This window comes from Lithobates pipiens, unplaced genomic scaffold (genome assembly GCF_037356315.1).
Source record: "Lithobates pipiens isolate NorthernLeopardFrog02 unplaced genomic scaffold, aLitPip1_a1.2 Scaffold_22, whole genome shotgun sequence".
Taxonomy (NCBI): Eukaryota; Metazoa; Chordata; class Amphibia; order Anura; family Ranidae; genus Lithobates; species Lithobates pipiens.
Genome location: NW_027507784.1, coordinates 302,538,882 through 302,555,399, shown reverse-complemented (window position 1 = coordinate 302,555,399; position 16,518 = coordinate 302,538,882). Strand labels below are relative to the sequence as shown.

The following is a 16,518-nucleotide window of genomic DNA, read 5'->3' as shown; positions in this document are numbered from 1 at the left end:
CCTCTTGATAGCAGAACAGAGCACTCTTTACAAAATGGATGTTGAATGTACACATGTAACCCGTTCACCAAGAATCCACTGTCCTAACCTGTTTACTGCTCTATACAGATGTGTTTGTGATTTGCAGGCTCTAAACCTGCTCCCTCCAGTGCCTGCCATTGTGATCTGCTACTACAGTGACCATATTCCTTCCCCATAAGTTGAATTCTCATGTCCATGCTGCACCTCACCAAGGGGTTGATTGTGGCACCAGTATTTACAAGTTTGGGAAATGCCAAATAAGATGATCACCTCTTGACATTACCATATTAGAAGGACAAGTGATGACTCCAACCAACAGATCCGGTCTATTAAGCCAAGTTGGATGTGTTGAGGAAAAATGATTGCATGCGTGGTGAACAAACATTCTCCAGCTAATGTCTTTGGCTACATTAAAGGGGTTTCTACCATCAGCTCTTGGTGTATAACTATCAAAACCCCTCTTGAGCTACTTCTGACTAGGAAACTTGACCCCCCTCGCTTCATATCACAGCTCAGAACTGTTCTTTATTTTATAGCATGATGTACAAATCCCAGTCCCTGGAACCTGCAAATTTCAATGACTATGGCCAGGTGGAGCGTGCATGCCACACACTGCTCAAGAAACTCATTAAAATGCAACAGGCAATAAATCCTTAGGCAATTAATCAGCAGGGAGAAGGCTGAAAACCCTTTTAAAGAATATTCAAATCCCAGAAATTATAGGCAAAACCCATTTTGTGACTCACTATCAAGTCACAGCAGCACCACTACTGGTCACATTGTAGAATTGTTTGCATGAACACCACCCTCGGGCTGTAGGCTGTCTGTTGAGACTGCTTATCAATCCTGCTGGAAACATCCAATTGCTTGATAGCTGTTGGCCGCGTTGCAATCTTTGTAAAATGAACTGACCACCAATTGTGCAAAACCACAGAATCATACAAAATAAACCGTTAACAATTTGCCCATGTTCTATGTCCCTGTGAGTGTTCTTCATCGGTCTTTCAAAGTATTTGAGCTAACCGGTTATGAAATATAAATGGCAGCCCTTTTGTATCAGAAGCCTCTTGCGTTTATACTTTTAGTCACCAACCTGGCACAAGTCTCCAGATCAGGAAAGCTTATATGAATTTTATTCCAGGTCAGTGGCTTGAAACATTGACTCAAGATGTCCACATGACAGCCAGGCAGCTAGTAAATACAGGACAGCCCAGCAATGACAACATTGATATTTTTCTCAAGATAGATTTGCTAGAAATTCTAATTTAGTTTGGAATTTTACACCCTATTCACATCTAGTGATTTAAAAACGTGGGTGGAATCGCCACAATTCAAAATTGTACTGCAAAGCTGGCAAGACGCAGCAGACTTGTTCAGGGGCAATTCATTTTCAAAAGGAACCTTTTTTTTCCTATCCACAAAAACTAAAGATTTTTCCATCCATACAAAGAGGAACCTGCTGCTTGTCAGAATTCACTGATCGGCAGCTGCTGATCAAGAAAAGTTCCCATATATGTTCAACAACCATACAGTGATCAAATTTATTAAACCAGCTAGGTTTCTGTGTATGGCCAGTTGTGTGTTATGCTCCTTCGTTGCCTAATCTGCAAGAAACGGTTAGTGACTACAGTGCAATTAAAGGAGTAAGTGGTGTCACTCTCCTGGCTGACAATGAAAAGTGGGAGCCGCGCTGCATTGTAAGGGTGGGTTGTAATTCGGAAACAATTTTTTTGGAGCATGTTGCACCAATTGGGTAGTACTGTGTTTGCAAAATGTATATATACAGTGCCTTGAAAAAGTATTCACACCCCTTGAAGTTTTCCTCATTTTGTCATGTTACAATCAAAGATGTAAATGTATTTTATTGGGATTTTATGTGATAGACCAACACAAAGTGGCACATAATTGTGAAGTGGAAGGAAAATTAAAAATGGTTTTCATTTTTTTTTTATACAAATAAATATGTGAAAAGTGTGGTGTGCATTTGTATTCAGCCCACTTTACTCTGATACCCCTAAAACCTAGTCGAACTAATTGCCTTCAGAAGTCACCTAATTAGTAATCAGAGTCCACCTGTGTGTAATTTAATCTCAGAATAAATACAGCTGTTCTGCAAAGCCCTCAGAGGTTTGTTAGAGAACCTTAGTTAAATAGCATGAAGGCCAATGAACACACCAGACAGATCAGGGATAAAGTTGTGGATATGTTTAAAGCAAGGTGAGGTTATAAAAAAAAAAAAAAAAAACCCAAGCCTTGAAGATCCCAACACTGTTCAATCATCTGAAAATGGAAAGAGTATGGCACAACTGCAAACCTACCAAGACATGTCTGTCCACCTAAACTGACAGGCCAGGCAAGGAGAGCATTAAATCAGAGAAGCAGCCAAGAGGCCCATGGTAACTCTGGAGGAGCTGCAGAGATCCACAGCTCAGGGGGGAGAATCTGTCCACAGGACAACTATTAGTTGTGCACTCCACAAATCTGGCCTTTATGGAAGAGTGGCAAGAAGAAAGCCATTGTTGAAAGAAAGCCACAAGAAGTCTCGCTTGAAGTTTGCAAGAAGCCATGTGGGGGACACAGTAATCATGTGGAAGGTGGTGCTCTGGTCAGCTGAGACCAAAATGGAACTTTTCAGTCACAAAACGTGTGATGGAAAATGAACACTGCACATCACCCTGAACACACCATTGCCACTGTGAAACATGGTGGTGACCGCATCAGGTTATGGGGATGCTTTTCTTTAGCAGGGACAGGTTAGCTGGACAGAGTTGATGAGAAGATGGATGGAGCCACATACAATCTTAGAAGAAAACCTGTTAAAGAGTCTGCAAAAGACTTGAGACTGGGGCAGAGGTTCACCTTCCAGCAGGACAACGACCCTAAACATACAACCAGAGCTACAATGGAATGGCTTAGACCAAAGCATATGTGTTCGAAAAGGCCCAGTCAAAGTCCAGCCCTAAATCCAACTGAGAATCTGTGGCAAGACTTGAATATTACTGTTCACAGACGCTCGTCATCCAATCCAACAGAGCTTCAGCTATTTTGCAAAGAATAGGCAAAAATGTCAGTCTAGTTGTGCAAAGCTGGTAGAGACATACCCAAAAAGACTTGCAGCGAAAAATGATGGTTCTACAAAGTCTTAACTCGGGGGGCAAAATACAAATGTACACCACACTTTTCACATACTTATTTGTACAAAATTTTGGAAAACCATTTATCATTTTCCTACCAACTTATGTTGATCTATAACAAAATCCCAATAAAATACATTTATGTTTTTGGTTGTAATATGACAAAATATGGAAAATTTCAAGGGCTATGAACACTCTTTCAAGTGTGTGCGCGCGTTTTCTTACACTCAGTGGTAATGTGTGGTTATAAAAAAACACCCAAAAAAAATACACGCTAAATATTGAATACCAAATAAATTAGTGCTGAAAAAAAACAAAAACATTAATTTTATACATATCCAAGAATCTAAATAAAATACAAAAAAAATGGCAATTGATATAAATACAAGATTAAGTGAACTCCTAAACATATACTTGATTTAATAAAAAGTGCTGAAATATGTATCCAAAGTGATTAATTTAACAAGTCCATGTGCAATTTAGTTTCACAAAATAAAGCGTCAGGTGCTGTATAGAAGTCCAAATAGTGCCAAATAAAGTGCTTCAACAACTGTGTGTATTCACAAAAACACGTGTTGTGCTGGTGCTCCCTCCTCTTTTGCAGCACTCACCAGAGAGCTTTTCCCACAAGGGGTAACCATCAGCCAGCGTGTGCTGTGAATGCCATCTACCCCCTTGTGAGGAAAGCACCAACACAACAAATTATTTTGTGAATACACACAGTTGTTGAAGCACTTTATTTGGACTTCTATACAGCACCTGTCACTTTATTTTGCAAATGGACTTATTATATTGTTAAATTTATCTTTTTGGATACATATTTCAGAACTTATTTACTCACGTATACGTTTATAAATTCACTTTATGTCAATTGCAATTTTTTTATATTATTATAATATATGATTTATATATATTTATATATTTGCGCATTAAAAAAAAAAAAAAAAGAAGGAGGATGTGATTTTAGCACGAATTTATAATCAATAGCACCTAGCACTTTCTTTGGTATTCAATATTTCTTTAGTGTGCATTTATTTTAACCACACATTACCAATGAGGGGTATATATATATATATATATATATATATATATATATATATATATATACACATATATACATACACATATATACCACACACAAACACATACACATATATATACATACACACAAACACAGAACCAAATGGTACAATAGACTACAATTAGTTGCTTACTGAATTACAACCAATTATTACAAAGCAGCACCACACCCACACTTCATTATTTTCCATTAAACTGACACTACCTTAGTAATTGTCAAAGTGGAGGCAGCAGCTTTCTACACATTTGTACTTAAATTCAGCTATTTAACCCTTGCATGGAACTAACCTATTTTTATTTCTACTCTCCTGGCTGAGCTGTCTGGCAGAGTCTTACAACTCACAAGCAGCAGCTGGAGAAAATTAAAAATCTTATTGGCAGGTAAGTCAGTTCACATTTATTTAGCAGTTTGCCTGTAGTTTAGCTTTACAGGGTATCCAAACCAAAGAACAAAAATGTAATATATTTGACCTTACCTGTCCTTAAATGGGACTGCTGCATTAGCTTTATTTTTTTTCAGGCTATGTTTCCTTTATATTCACTTGATAATCTGCGCCAGTCCTAAATGTGGTGGCTGCATTATTTCTTTTAAAGGGAATGACCATGATTTTCACTTGCTTTTCGCCTAGTAATCCTGCCAGTAACACTTCGGGCCCTTGGAAAACAGCGCTCAGCCAGTAAGTAAATATTGGCTTCAGCTTAGTCTCCTACTCATGGGAGAACCCCTCTAACTTGTTTTGCCCAGTAGGGGGCTTAATTGTACAAGCCTCTATGGTTAAGCCCCTACTGGGCAAAACATGTTAGTAAAGAATGGCTTCTGCTTGGTCTCCTACTCATGGCAGAACCTCCCCTAACATGTTTTGCCCAGTAGAGGCTTAATTGTAGAGGCTTGAACAATTAGAGGGGGTTGTCTCATGGGTAGGAGACCAAACTGAACAGGAGATCACTATATGCCAAAGCAGTGTGCAGTCAGGCACCATTTTGTTGTAGTCCTCAATGTGACCGATGAGCCAGTATTAAACTCGACCAGCACCTGCAAACATTGTCGCTAGTTGGCTGGGACAATAGAATGGGGCATTCGAGCGGTATCAATTTTATTTGGCTTATGGTCCAATAAATGCTCAGTGTAATGCACCAATTGAGAAGCACCACTGTCAGCCCTAGGCTGATTTGGGCTTCAAACACTTATTACTCTGCTCGTCCACATAACATAGGGGGGGACAATCTGAAGCCCACATAAAGAAATGGTGGGTGATGTCAACATTGTTTTAGATTTCAATTCACTTGCACAGGGAAGTGACAAGGACACTCCAATTCCAGCACGAACAGCAGGTATTTCTCCAATGCAGCTACCACATCTAAAGGATTGGTAAGCCATAATATATTACATTTTTGTTATGGAGTTAAGATACACTTTAATAACCAGTGTTTTCCCCTCAAATATTGTTTAAATCAATAGGAAAATCATGGTCATTCTTAAATATTCACACAGCAAAGCCCTAAATGATCTAATGATCTAAGGGGCGTAAGAATAAACTACATTGTAAAAATTTCAGTAATTTATATCAATTTTAAGCAATACTTTATATACAATTAAAAAAAAAACATGCATAGTCCAGCATACAATGTTGAAAACAGCATTTTTTTTCCATAACAAAACAAACGGGAAATGAAGGAAAAAAAAATGAAAAAACCCAGAACACTGAAGTTTTAATACCATGTACACTTTTACTCAGCATGAAAATAGCTGCTGTCAGACAGTATTCCGACCCCTTCCCTGCCAGAGGGGGTCAAAGGAGGAAAAGAATTACTCACCCCCTCTGACAGCAAAGTGGTTAACAATATCATATCGGTTAAGAAAAGCGCCCAGACGTTCTACCAGTCTGTACAATGATTCAGTCTCGGGTTTTCTCTCCCCTCGGTGCCGCTTATTTATATGGGGGGGGGGGGGGGGGTAACAACCGGCATGATTTACATGATTGCTTGTATTTCAGAAAAAAAAAATTTTGCTTCTGTAGTTTTCTTTTTCTTTTTCAGTTCCATTTGGCGGGAGCCTTTATTTCAGTTTTCACGCCCCCCAACCATTAGAAAATACAAATAAAATAAAGGGGGGTGGGGGAGGGGGGAGAGCGGGATATTTCAACAAGATGGCATAATTCAAATTGCACGGCTTCTCCCTCTGGCTTCTGTGAAAATTCTCTGTACAATGAGGGATCAGTCTGGTGGGAAGATTTGGTGGAAGAGCTTTCTTGCTGCCTGGCATTTTTATTCTTTTTTTTTATATAAAGGAGAAGAAAAAAAAATATATATAACCATGAGGATGACGGCTTCTATACAGCATCTCCCCCCCCCCCCCAACCATCTGTCTTTACAAACGTCTTATGGAAATGCCTCTTCTTGGGTTTGAAGAGGATGATGTAGTTTACAAGTGGTAAAAAAGGACCCCAAACCCCCTCCGCTAGTTTTTGTTTTAGGCTCTGCAGCTGCAGGAGGAAGAAAAAAAAAAAAAAAGAAAAAAAAAATACCCGGTAAGACAGTCCTTGCAGATGAAAAAACAAAAAAATAAAAAATAAACTACACACATTAGGGTATTGATGAGTTCACCCCTTCCCTGTCAGACGCAAAATTGCACCAGTCTGCCAGAGAAGGAAGCAGAGTGAGCAAAGAAGGGGGTTAATCCTCTAACAAGGTTGGCCTGCTGTGTTTTGTGAGGCCGAGCAATAATTTAACAGCCCAAGGGGAGGGAGGTGTCTAAATTTGGCCGCCTGGTCAGCTTGAAAGACAAAAAAAAATAAAAAGTGTTGAAACGCATTGAACGTCAGAGCAGCCACTGACAATGCTAGAGAAGGGTGAAGGCGATGCTCAGCAGCGCTATGCCATCCTCTCCGACAGTGTAGGGTTTGAATCTGGCAAATGGGTGGCGGTCTCAGTCCAGACTGAGGCCCTGTGTCCCTGATGTGCAGACCAGCAATGAGTACGCAAAGTAAATATTAAAATAAATGTCAATGGTAAGGTGGAAGGAATGGGAGGGATAGATATTTATATATTTATATTTATATATAACAAAAGGGGCGGGAGGGGCAGATGGAGTTAAAGAGGACCCCTTTCCCTCCACCATTGCAGTTCTCCAGTTCACTGCCGGTTCTGTGGATGCTACAATCCCTCAACAAATTTTTCCAAGGTGTCCCCTGAAGTATCTCCCACAAGAGACAAGTCATTTGTGAGGGCGCCACGGTTGGGAGGGTTGAGCTGTGGAAGCATGGCGCTCTGATCAGGGTTTCCCAGGTGACCCTGGTCTAAAGAGTTGCCCATAGAAGCTGCCAAGCCTGGGTGAGGCGATCCTGTCTGTGGAGAGACATGGTGAGGAGAAGGCTGAGGCTGTACTCGGGGTGAAGGACTGGAATGTGGAGGTTGTGACTGAGGGCGGGGTGACTGGACGGGGGCAGGTGAGCGCACCTGGTTGCTTAGGGAGGTTGCAATTTGTTGGCCTTGGGGAAGATGCGTAGAAGGCGGCTGGCCTGTCAAAAGGTGTTGCTGAGGACTCATAGGGTTAGGCTGCCCAGAAGAAGCCATCTGCTGCTTGAGCTGTTGTTGAAGTCGTAATGCCTGCTGGATGCTCTGTGGTGCTCCATCTGTGCCTAGTCCTGGCTGCCCCATCTGCTGTATTTGTCCCATTGCTGCACTGGGTATGGGAAGATGCTGCTGCATACGCTGCTGCTGCAAAGCCTGTGACTGTGGGTATCCCCCTGGTGGCTGCTGAAATTGCCCATGGGCTTGCATTCCGCCTGCCATGACTGCAGTGCCTTGCTGTTGCTGCTGTTGCTGCATTATCTGCCGTCGAAGCATCTCTCGATATTGTGAGTTGTGGGCCAAGCTGGTATTGTGAGCTGAATTCATGAGGTTGATGCCTTGGCTCTGTGGGCTCATTCCTGGCTGCTGCTGAGGAACATTAGGCCTTTGCACTCCGACCTGCATGGGGTTCATACTCTGCAAGCCAGGCTGTGGATGCATACCAGGCTGCTGAGGAGGCTGTTGGGGTGCTTGCTGTGGCTGCATACCAGGCTGGTTGGCCACATATTTAGCAGTTCTTTGCTTTATAAAAGCAGCCATTAGCTGAGGGTTCGACTTCAGGATGTTAAGCACCTGTTGCTGCTGCTGAGGTGAACTAGGAGACTTCAGGGTTCGCAAGAGATCTTGGAGAGCATTGGGTGATATGTTACGGGCCTGCTGCTGGGGAACTCCTTGCAATCGAGGTCCGGCCACAGCCTGTGGGGCTGCAGTCATTTGAAGTACTGGACGTTGAATATTCTGTTGCATTGAACTCTGCTGAGGCATTGGGGCTGTGGACCATTGCCCCGGTTGCATGCCTTGCATGATAGGAGGAGGAGCGATTGGACCCGGGCGTGGCACATTCATACTCATTTGTGGTAATGGATTTACAGGCCCCACTGTTGGATTCACCATGCCTGGACGCACACTGGTCATTCCCTCAATGTTAACCCGATAAAGTTGTTGTTGCTGAGCCTCCAGCTCTATCTGACGGGCAGCTGCAACAGCAGCTGGTGGGGGTTGTGTAGGCTGAGTAGGAGGGGCCACAGGAAGCGAACTCGTTGGCTTCCCCTGTGATGCCACGTTGGGAGGCTGAGTCCTAGCCACACTGGGGAAGCCTGGTGAAGCCATGCCACCCGGAGAAGGTTGTGGAGCAGGCTGAGGAGTCTGTGGGGTGCTGGGTTGCTGTGTAGGTGTGCCAGGAGTAGCTGGGGTAGGGGAAGGCAGAGGCTGTTGCGGAACTGTACGCGTGTTCATAGTGGCCATACGCCGCCTCATCAGCTGGGCCTGCTGCAGCCGGTGCTGAATCTGCTGCTGCCGCAACTTCTGTTTGATGTTGAGACAGAATGGTACTGGGCACTTGTTCTCCTGGCAGTGCTTGGCATGATAACAGCATAATGCAATAAGCTGTTTGCAAACTGGACAGCCACCGTTGGTCTTGCGCTTGCATCCTTTTGTATGTTGCACAACCCTTTTCATCTTCTGGCATGAAGGCAGCGAGCAGTTGGCATTGCGGCACTGGCAGGCATGTACCAGTGACTGGATGCAGCGCTGGATGCTCAGCCGGCGGGACTCCTGAGGGCTCTTGGACTGGGCTTCTCCTTGACTGTTGCTCTCGTCGTCCAGCCCAAGACCCCACTTCACCATCTTGTGCTCATGGTTCTTGGAGTTGTAGCAGTTCACACACAGATCATAATCCTATAAAACGAGAGGATATTATTTGCATATCAAACCACTAGAGACACAATAAATGCAGCAAGACTTTAATATAAAAACACTGTATGGAAATAACAATGAATGGGCTGCATGTAAATCGCTTTCTATAGTAGCTCAAATAATACTCTCCAAAAGAATCACTTTTCTGAAATGTCTTCTGCAGGATCCTTGTTTTCTTTCCACCAGGATCATCTTATACTATATGACTCAGGCAAACTTAGCAGTTAACTGAGATAAAGGCCTGATCGATGTGGAGAACCTTGTAAACAGTGCAAATACAGTTACTAGATTTTACAAACTAATGCTAACTCTTAAAGCGATTGTAAAAGCAATTTTTTTTGTAATAGAGTTATACTTCCCTGCTCTGTGCAATGGTTTTGCACAAAGCCACTCCGAATCTCCTCTTCTTGGGTCCCTCCTGTCAGTGCTGCTGGCTCCTCCTTTTCTTGGTGTGCCACCATAGGAAGAAGTTTCCTATCGTAGCATACCTACGGTCTCAAACCACACTGCCTGTGTCTATAGTCACAGAAGGCAAGGCTTAGTCTTACCCCTGCTCCCTTCTGACAGGCTGTGATTGACAAAAGTAGGAGCCCATGGCTGTTAGTAGCGGCAACAGCGCGCATGCGCAGGAGTGACGTCATCGCAGCAGCAGAGATACCCGGAAGACACGCCAAGTCAACATGTCAGCGACGGAGGTGGTGAACGAGGGTCACTTCAACCTCAGGTAATTCATAATGAGTTAGTATGCTATGCATACTAGCTCATTATGCCTTTGCCCTGCAGGGGTTTTTTTTTGTTTTTTAAGAGAGGGTTTACTTCCTCTTTAAGTTCCCCTAGAGTAATTTAATAATTTGCACAAATAATTCCCATGAATCATTTAGGCGCACTCACCTCACAGACCGTACAATGCCAGCGAGTCTCCACATGGTGCTTGCATTCATTGCAGGTGTAGACAAAACGGTCCTGGCCTTGTGTGTGCAGCTCCACCAACATGCTGAGTGTGGACCATTTGGAGCGACGCAATGAGGAAAATTCCCAGTGCTTATCCCGGGCAAGGGTAAGGAATGCATCTCGTCCATCCATCAAATCACAGCTCAACATAGGGTCTGGATCCACAATAGGTGGGAGGGAGTTGATCACTGGGCCCGCATAGAAATGGATCACAAAAAACACCTACAAAAGAAAAAATACCAGAGAATGGAACCAACACAAACTTATATTGCATGTGGCGAAATTAGCAATAAAAATATCCAGTTAACTTTTTTTTTTTTTACATTGCAAAATTTTAAACCTTGACTATATCTTAGGAAAAAAAAGCCACAGTTGGGTCTCCCACTACTACAACACAAAGTTCTTCTTAAGGCCCATGGCCCACTTGCAATCCTGTTAAAATGAGAATTGTAATGCACTTTATTCATCAGAGAGAAGCGGTTTTGTGCATGGAGTTAAATAGTTAAACCTTAAGAGGAGAAAAAAACCCAAAAAGTGTGAATATTTAGGCCAGCATCTGTACTGTGTGCTTACCTTCTAAAAAGTCTAAGCTTCAACTAAGAAACAATTACTTTAAAGAAAAGGGCATTTGCTCATGTAGTACAGCCATCTTTTGCTTGGTGTTCTACTTTCTATAGGTCGGGGATATAACCAAAAGGTCTTCTAACACATAAAAACACCATTTGGACATGTCGGCTTTAAATTACTGCTGTTTCCTTACCTCTTTATGTTTTTCCATGGTAGCATACAGTTTTTGGCTCAGATCATTACACACATTGGGCAAGCTAGTTTTCTTCTTGTTGGCCCGGCTCATGCTGCTCTTATTCTTGTTCGTCTTCTTGTTGTTTTTCTTTTTGGCGTTCTTGCTATCACCTTGGCAGCCCTACAAACAAGTCAAAATATATATATAATTTTTGTTGTGTGCTCCAAAAGGATGCAACCTGGATGTCTTCTCTGAAATGAAAATAGTCTGTGTACGACTTACCGACTGCTGCACGCCGATATACGTTGGCACAATGGTAGCGGTGGGCAAATGGGTGTACCTGTACGTCCCCCTTTAAGAGCCAGGGATAGCAGGTGCACCCGCCGCATACAGCATGAGTGTGGCCGGCGGGACCGATGGACTATGTCCGCCTTGTTTACATAGGCACTTCCCTGTTCTGATGCTCCGTGACACGATCGCTCTTGTCTTGCGTCGTGACAGATCACCGCTCCCGTCATCGGGAGCGGTGATCGCTCTCATGTGACTTGAAGGCCCCCCCAGTTAGAATTACTCCGTAGGACACCCTTAAACCCTTAATCGCCCCTAGTGTTTAACCACTTCACTTCCATTGTCATTACACAGGAATTAATTCATTATTACAGCACTGATCGCTGTATAAATGACAATGGTCCCAAAATAGTCTCAAAACAAAATTGTACAATGTGCCCGCCATAATGTCGCAGATAGCCGCCATTACTAATAAAAAAAAAAAATTTAAATAAAAATGGCAACTGTCTGACAGGTATCATTTCCCACTTCCGAGAGCCTCAGCCGTGGCCATAGACGTCACGGCTGGGGCTTCCTCCTCCCTCCCCTGTCGCCGGACAAGTAGGAGACAGGAGTGGGCCTCGCTCATACGCAGTAGGGTTCCCGGCGTGAAGCCCAAAGGCTAAACTGCCAGGTTCCCTTACCCGCAATGGCGGTGGCAGCTGATGGAAGCATCAGCTGCGGTGCAAACATTGCTGGACTCCAGGACAGGTAAGTGTCCGATTATTAAAAGCCAGCAGCTGCAGTATGTGTAGCTGCTGGTTTTTTATTTATTCTTTTTTGGTGGACCTCCGCTTTAAGTGCGAGTCGTATGCAAGTTGTATGTTTGTAACTCGGGAACTGCCTGTATTAGAAAAAGATGATGTAAAAACACACCTCGGGGGGCTCGCAAGATGCCGTGCTCTCTTCCTTTTTCCTCTCCTCTTCCTCCTGTTCCAGCTCCTTAATGCTTTCCTCCAGCACATTAGGCCAAAAGTCACCTTCAAAATACGGAAGCTCCTTGGCAGTAGTTACTCTGTCCTCAGTCGCTTGTTTAAATATATCCTGCACAGTAGACAAAGCTTTAAGTCAGACATGATTGGTTTATTTATCAATTCAAATTTTTTTCAGAACTAAATAAGCGTGAACCCAATTTACCCCCAAAACCTCAATTTCCTCATTTATTGCACGCCCCAGCATTATTTTAATTTTCCCCTATTGTGAGAAACCACTTCTACCTTCACGTGACATCACCAGGCTACATTTCAAAAGAGTTTCCCAACACACAATGTAGGCAGTCTTTTGGGATCCAAGGCTACAACATTGTTTTGCTAGTAAAAAAGTAGTGCATGTAGAGATGATCAAGGATGTGGAGATAGGTGGAGTTTTGTAGTCCAGTGGAGGAGACCTCAGGTGCGAATGATAAAACTGCTTAGGGTTTAAGCCCAGCAGGGGAAGTCAACAGGGAATTGGGAGACCAATGGACTTCTGGCAGGATCTTCAGGTATATTCCTGTATTTGCAGACTTTTAAAGAGGGATAATCATGGAGAAATGTGCATGCATTGGAGATATGTACTGCAAGCCCATTTTATTTTGGCCACACATTAACCTTAAACACTTTTACATACTTTGTAGTCATGTATGATGCGCTCTGCAAAAGCTTTGTCCAACATCTTCTTGTACCACTCCTGTAAACGCTTGGGTTTGGGAATCTTCTGGTCAGGTGGGTGGCAGTGGAAGATGTAGTCATCGCCTTCACTTGGTGGGCAGGCCCAAATATGCCCTGTTACATAACTGAATGGACAAGGATTTAAAAAATTTAAAAACAGAGCTACATAGAGAGTATCTTTAAGCAATGTAGATACCCAGCAATAACACTTGACAAAAAAAAAAAAAACTTAACCCATTGGGTCCTGTAATTTCTAATCATAAACCTTTTTTTTTTAAAGTTACAAAGAACAGAGATTTACCCAAGCTTCTTCACATATTCCAAGTACCCAATGAGAATTTCATGGTAGACTGCTGTACGGAGGCTTCGCGGCCGGAAGAAGTGAATACTGTCCAGATATGAGATGTATACACGTCTGAAGAAAGATTCAAGTTTTAAAAAGTGTATGCATAGGGATGCACAGGATTATACAGATTGGTAGTAAGAACAAACGGAATAAATTTGCAGATATGACAAGTGCCAGGGATGAGTCCGTTGACTCCCATTTTCCCAGAGGTTTAATCGCAGTGCAAAAAGCTACACCACACAACCGTAAATGTGAAAAAAAGTGTATGACTTCCCTGTGTATAGCAGGAAGAACTAGCTCATAAGTATGTCAAAATGTAAAGATCCAGAAGGTTGTAGGGCATTGAGATTAGCAATGTTGTGGGCCAATATTACAGAAAAAGTGATCACCTGGTATTGGGAAGAGGACAATCTGATCCATATTCCTGGACATGCATGCCAAAGAAGCACACATCCACTCCATCAATCTCCTCAAAGGCAAAAAGTGCCTTTGTGCGGTATGGAAAGGATTCCGGCATCTCACCCGTGTCCACAAACCTGTTCAAAAGATTAGATTTAGAACCAAGATCAAGTAGACTATCAAGCCAAGATCTCCAGAAGCATGTACATATAAAACATGGAAGAATGGCAAACCGATGAGAAAAAACAAATGTAATTCTATTACGCTATATCTGAAAAATTGTCACATTGCGAGGGTCAGCAATCCTGCTCAATACTTGATGGCCAACATGCAAAGTAAATTTGTAATACGTACCTGGATTTCATGCCAGGCTTGACCTCAACCATCTTATCAGAACTGGCCACCACCCTGACTGACACCTCTCCAGCCTCTGGATGGTTCTGCCGCCTTAGGAATTTGTTCACGCGATCCTCAAGGTGATTTCCTAGTCTGGTTGTTTGAAGCCCTAGAGAAAGATTAATGCAAGAATGATGAAAACCTCAGGGCCAAATAAGGATGCAACCACAAACACATGCATTGTAAATTTCAGTAAGCAAAGTAAAAACCAGACTTTATACTCAGGGCTACAGATTTGTAAAGATGAAAGAAAAATAGCTACTCACTCTTTGCACAGAATTTATTTTCTTTACGAGTCCGTCCAGTTTTCTTTAAACAGTTATCACAGACAAATCTATATGAGAAAAGAGGAGAATTGTTTATTTTATGTTTTAAATCCTTTCAGCCATTCTGTCTGCAAGTTAATTAATCGCTTACCAACCGCCCCACACACACGCGTAGGCAGAATGGCACAGGCAGGCAAATGGGTGTACAGGTACATCCCTATAAATTCCCCCCTTTTGTGTCCGTGGTTCTCGGGAACTCAATGTTCGCCTGCAATTTCGGTGTGGAGAGGTAGAACGGGGAGATGCCTGTATAAATAAGGCATTTCCCAATTCTGCCTTGTGTCACGACAGATCTACTGATCCTTGTCATCAGGAGGCGTGATCGCCGTCATGTTCTAGGTAGCCCATCCACTCACCCCCCCCCCCCACCATTTAAAAATCATTCCCTAGGACACACTTAACCCCTTGATCGCACCCTAGTGTTTAAGCCCTTCCATCCCAGTGTCATTTACACAACACAGTAATCAGTGCATTTGCATAGCAAAGCGTCCGCCATAATGTCGCAATAACGATAAAAATCGCATATTGTCACCATTACTAATAAAAATGCCATAAAACTATCCCCTATTTTGTAGAGAGGATGGCAATTTTGTTGAGTACAACGTCGCACAACCGCGCAATTGTCAGTTAAAGTGGTTGTAAACCCTTACAACACACTTTGACCTACAGGTAAGCCTAGATTAAGGCTTACCTGTAGGTCTAAGAAATATCTCCTAAACCTACACGGTTTAGGAGATATTTGCCGAAAGACAGGCACCGCACAGGTGCACTGAGATATGCCGCGAGTGGCAGCTCCCGGGCGCATGTGCGGGAGTGACGTCATCGCGGCTCCGACGAATGACAGCGCTGGAGCAGCAAGACCCACCAAGATGGATGCGCCGGACTACAGGGGACAGCGGTGACTTCGCTGGCTCCTGTGTCAGGTAAGTGACACATAATGGACTATGTGATGCATAGTAGTCCATTATGCTTTACCTTTGCAGGGAATCAAAGAGGAAGTAAACCCATCGGGGTTTACTTCCTCTTTAAAGCGACGCAGTGCCGAATCGCAAAAAATGGCCTGGTCATTAAGGGGGCAAAATCTTCCGGGGCTTAAGTGGTTAATTGAAAGGCAGGTGCTTTTTGCGAATCACACACAAACATACATTACTAGATCTAGGTCTTTGCGCTTACCCTACCTGCTCAATGCCTGTTCATGGGTCACAGACTAGTAGATGGTGTACAGAATACTCAACTCACAGGTTAAGGAAGTGTGTGTTTAGAAGAGATGAACTTACCCAGATGGCCATATGATATCATAATGAAGGACGCAGATCTGATGCATTTTTCTGCCACATTCTTTGCAATCCACAAACCTGGTGTAGACAGAAAATACAGAGTCCTCATCTACCTCAGGAACTTATAAATATTTTTACCAGTGATACCACACAATGAGGCTGCAAATGTATATAGATGTATAAAAGGACAAAAAGGCCCAATGATTAAAAAGACAGAATATTTTAAAAAGATATTAAAAACATGACTCACAGTAGACATTACAAAGTACTACTTGCCAAGAAAAATAGCTACTTACGGCTCAGAATCCAGCATGTCGTTTTTCTTTTTCTCGAACTGTTCTTTGGAGATTGTTCTGTGTAAAGTGATTTTTATTATTATAGATATAGTTCAATTACAGTTCCCAACCCCACAAAAAGCTAAGAGCTGGGCACGGTAAGCTGCATTAATAAGCCCAAGGGCTTACCCAGAGCACAGGGAGGCCACTTACGTTTGAGGCTGGGAAGGGTCCTCTCCTAATGTTACATTATCCCCTTGAATCTCTGTGAAACACTTTTCACAGAAGTGATACCTGAGGGAACAGAAATTGAACATTAGCACAAGCACC

General features: G+C 42.9%; 1 protein-coding gene across 2 annotated transcripts in view; it reads right to left on the bottom strand.

Moving 5' to 3' along the window:
* Nucleotides 1-5,943: 5,943 nt before the first annotated feature.
* CREBBP (CREB binding lysine acetyltransferase) overlaps nt 5,944-16,518 on the bottom strand; it is a 112,024-nt gene continuing 101,449 nt past the window's right edge. For both annotated transcript variants that reach the window (XM_077449266.1, XM_077449267.1), the window contains exons 20-31: nt 16,402-16,482; nt 16,210-16,266; nt 15,914-15,991; nt 14,577-14,644; nt 14,269-14,419; nt 13,905-14,051; nt 13,471-13,584; nt 13,129-13,294; nt 12,397-12,564; nt 11,212-11,373; nt 10,392-10,673; nt 5,944-9,482 (exon numbers count right to left, since the gene is read on the bottom strand). In XM_077449266.1, coding sequence (XP_077305392.1) covers nt 7,389-9,482; nt 10,392-10,673; nt 11,212-11,373; nt 12,397-12,564; nt 13,129-13,294; nt 13,471-13,584; nt 13,905-14,051; nt 14,269-14,419; nt 14,577-14,644; nt 15,914-15,991; nt 16,210-16,266; nt 16,402-16,482 — 3,568 coding nt within the window. In that variant the 3' untranslated portion in view covers nt 5,944-7,388. The remainder of the gene's footprint in view (nt 9,483-10,391; nt 10,674-11,211; nt 11,374-12,396; nt 12,565-13,128; nt 13,295-13,470; nt 13,585-13,904; nt 14,052-14,268; nt 14,420-14,576; nt 14,645-15,913; nt 15,992-16,209; nt 16,267-16,401; nt 16,483-16,518) is intronic.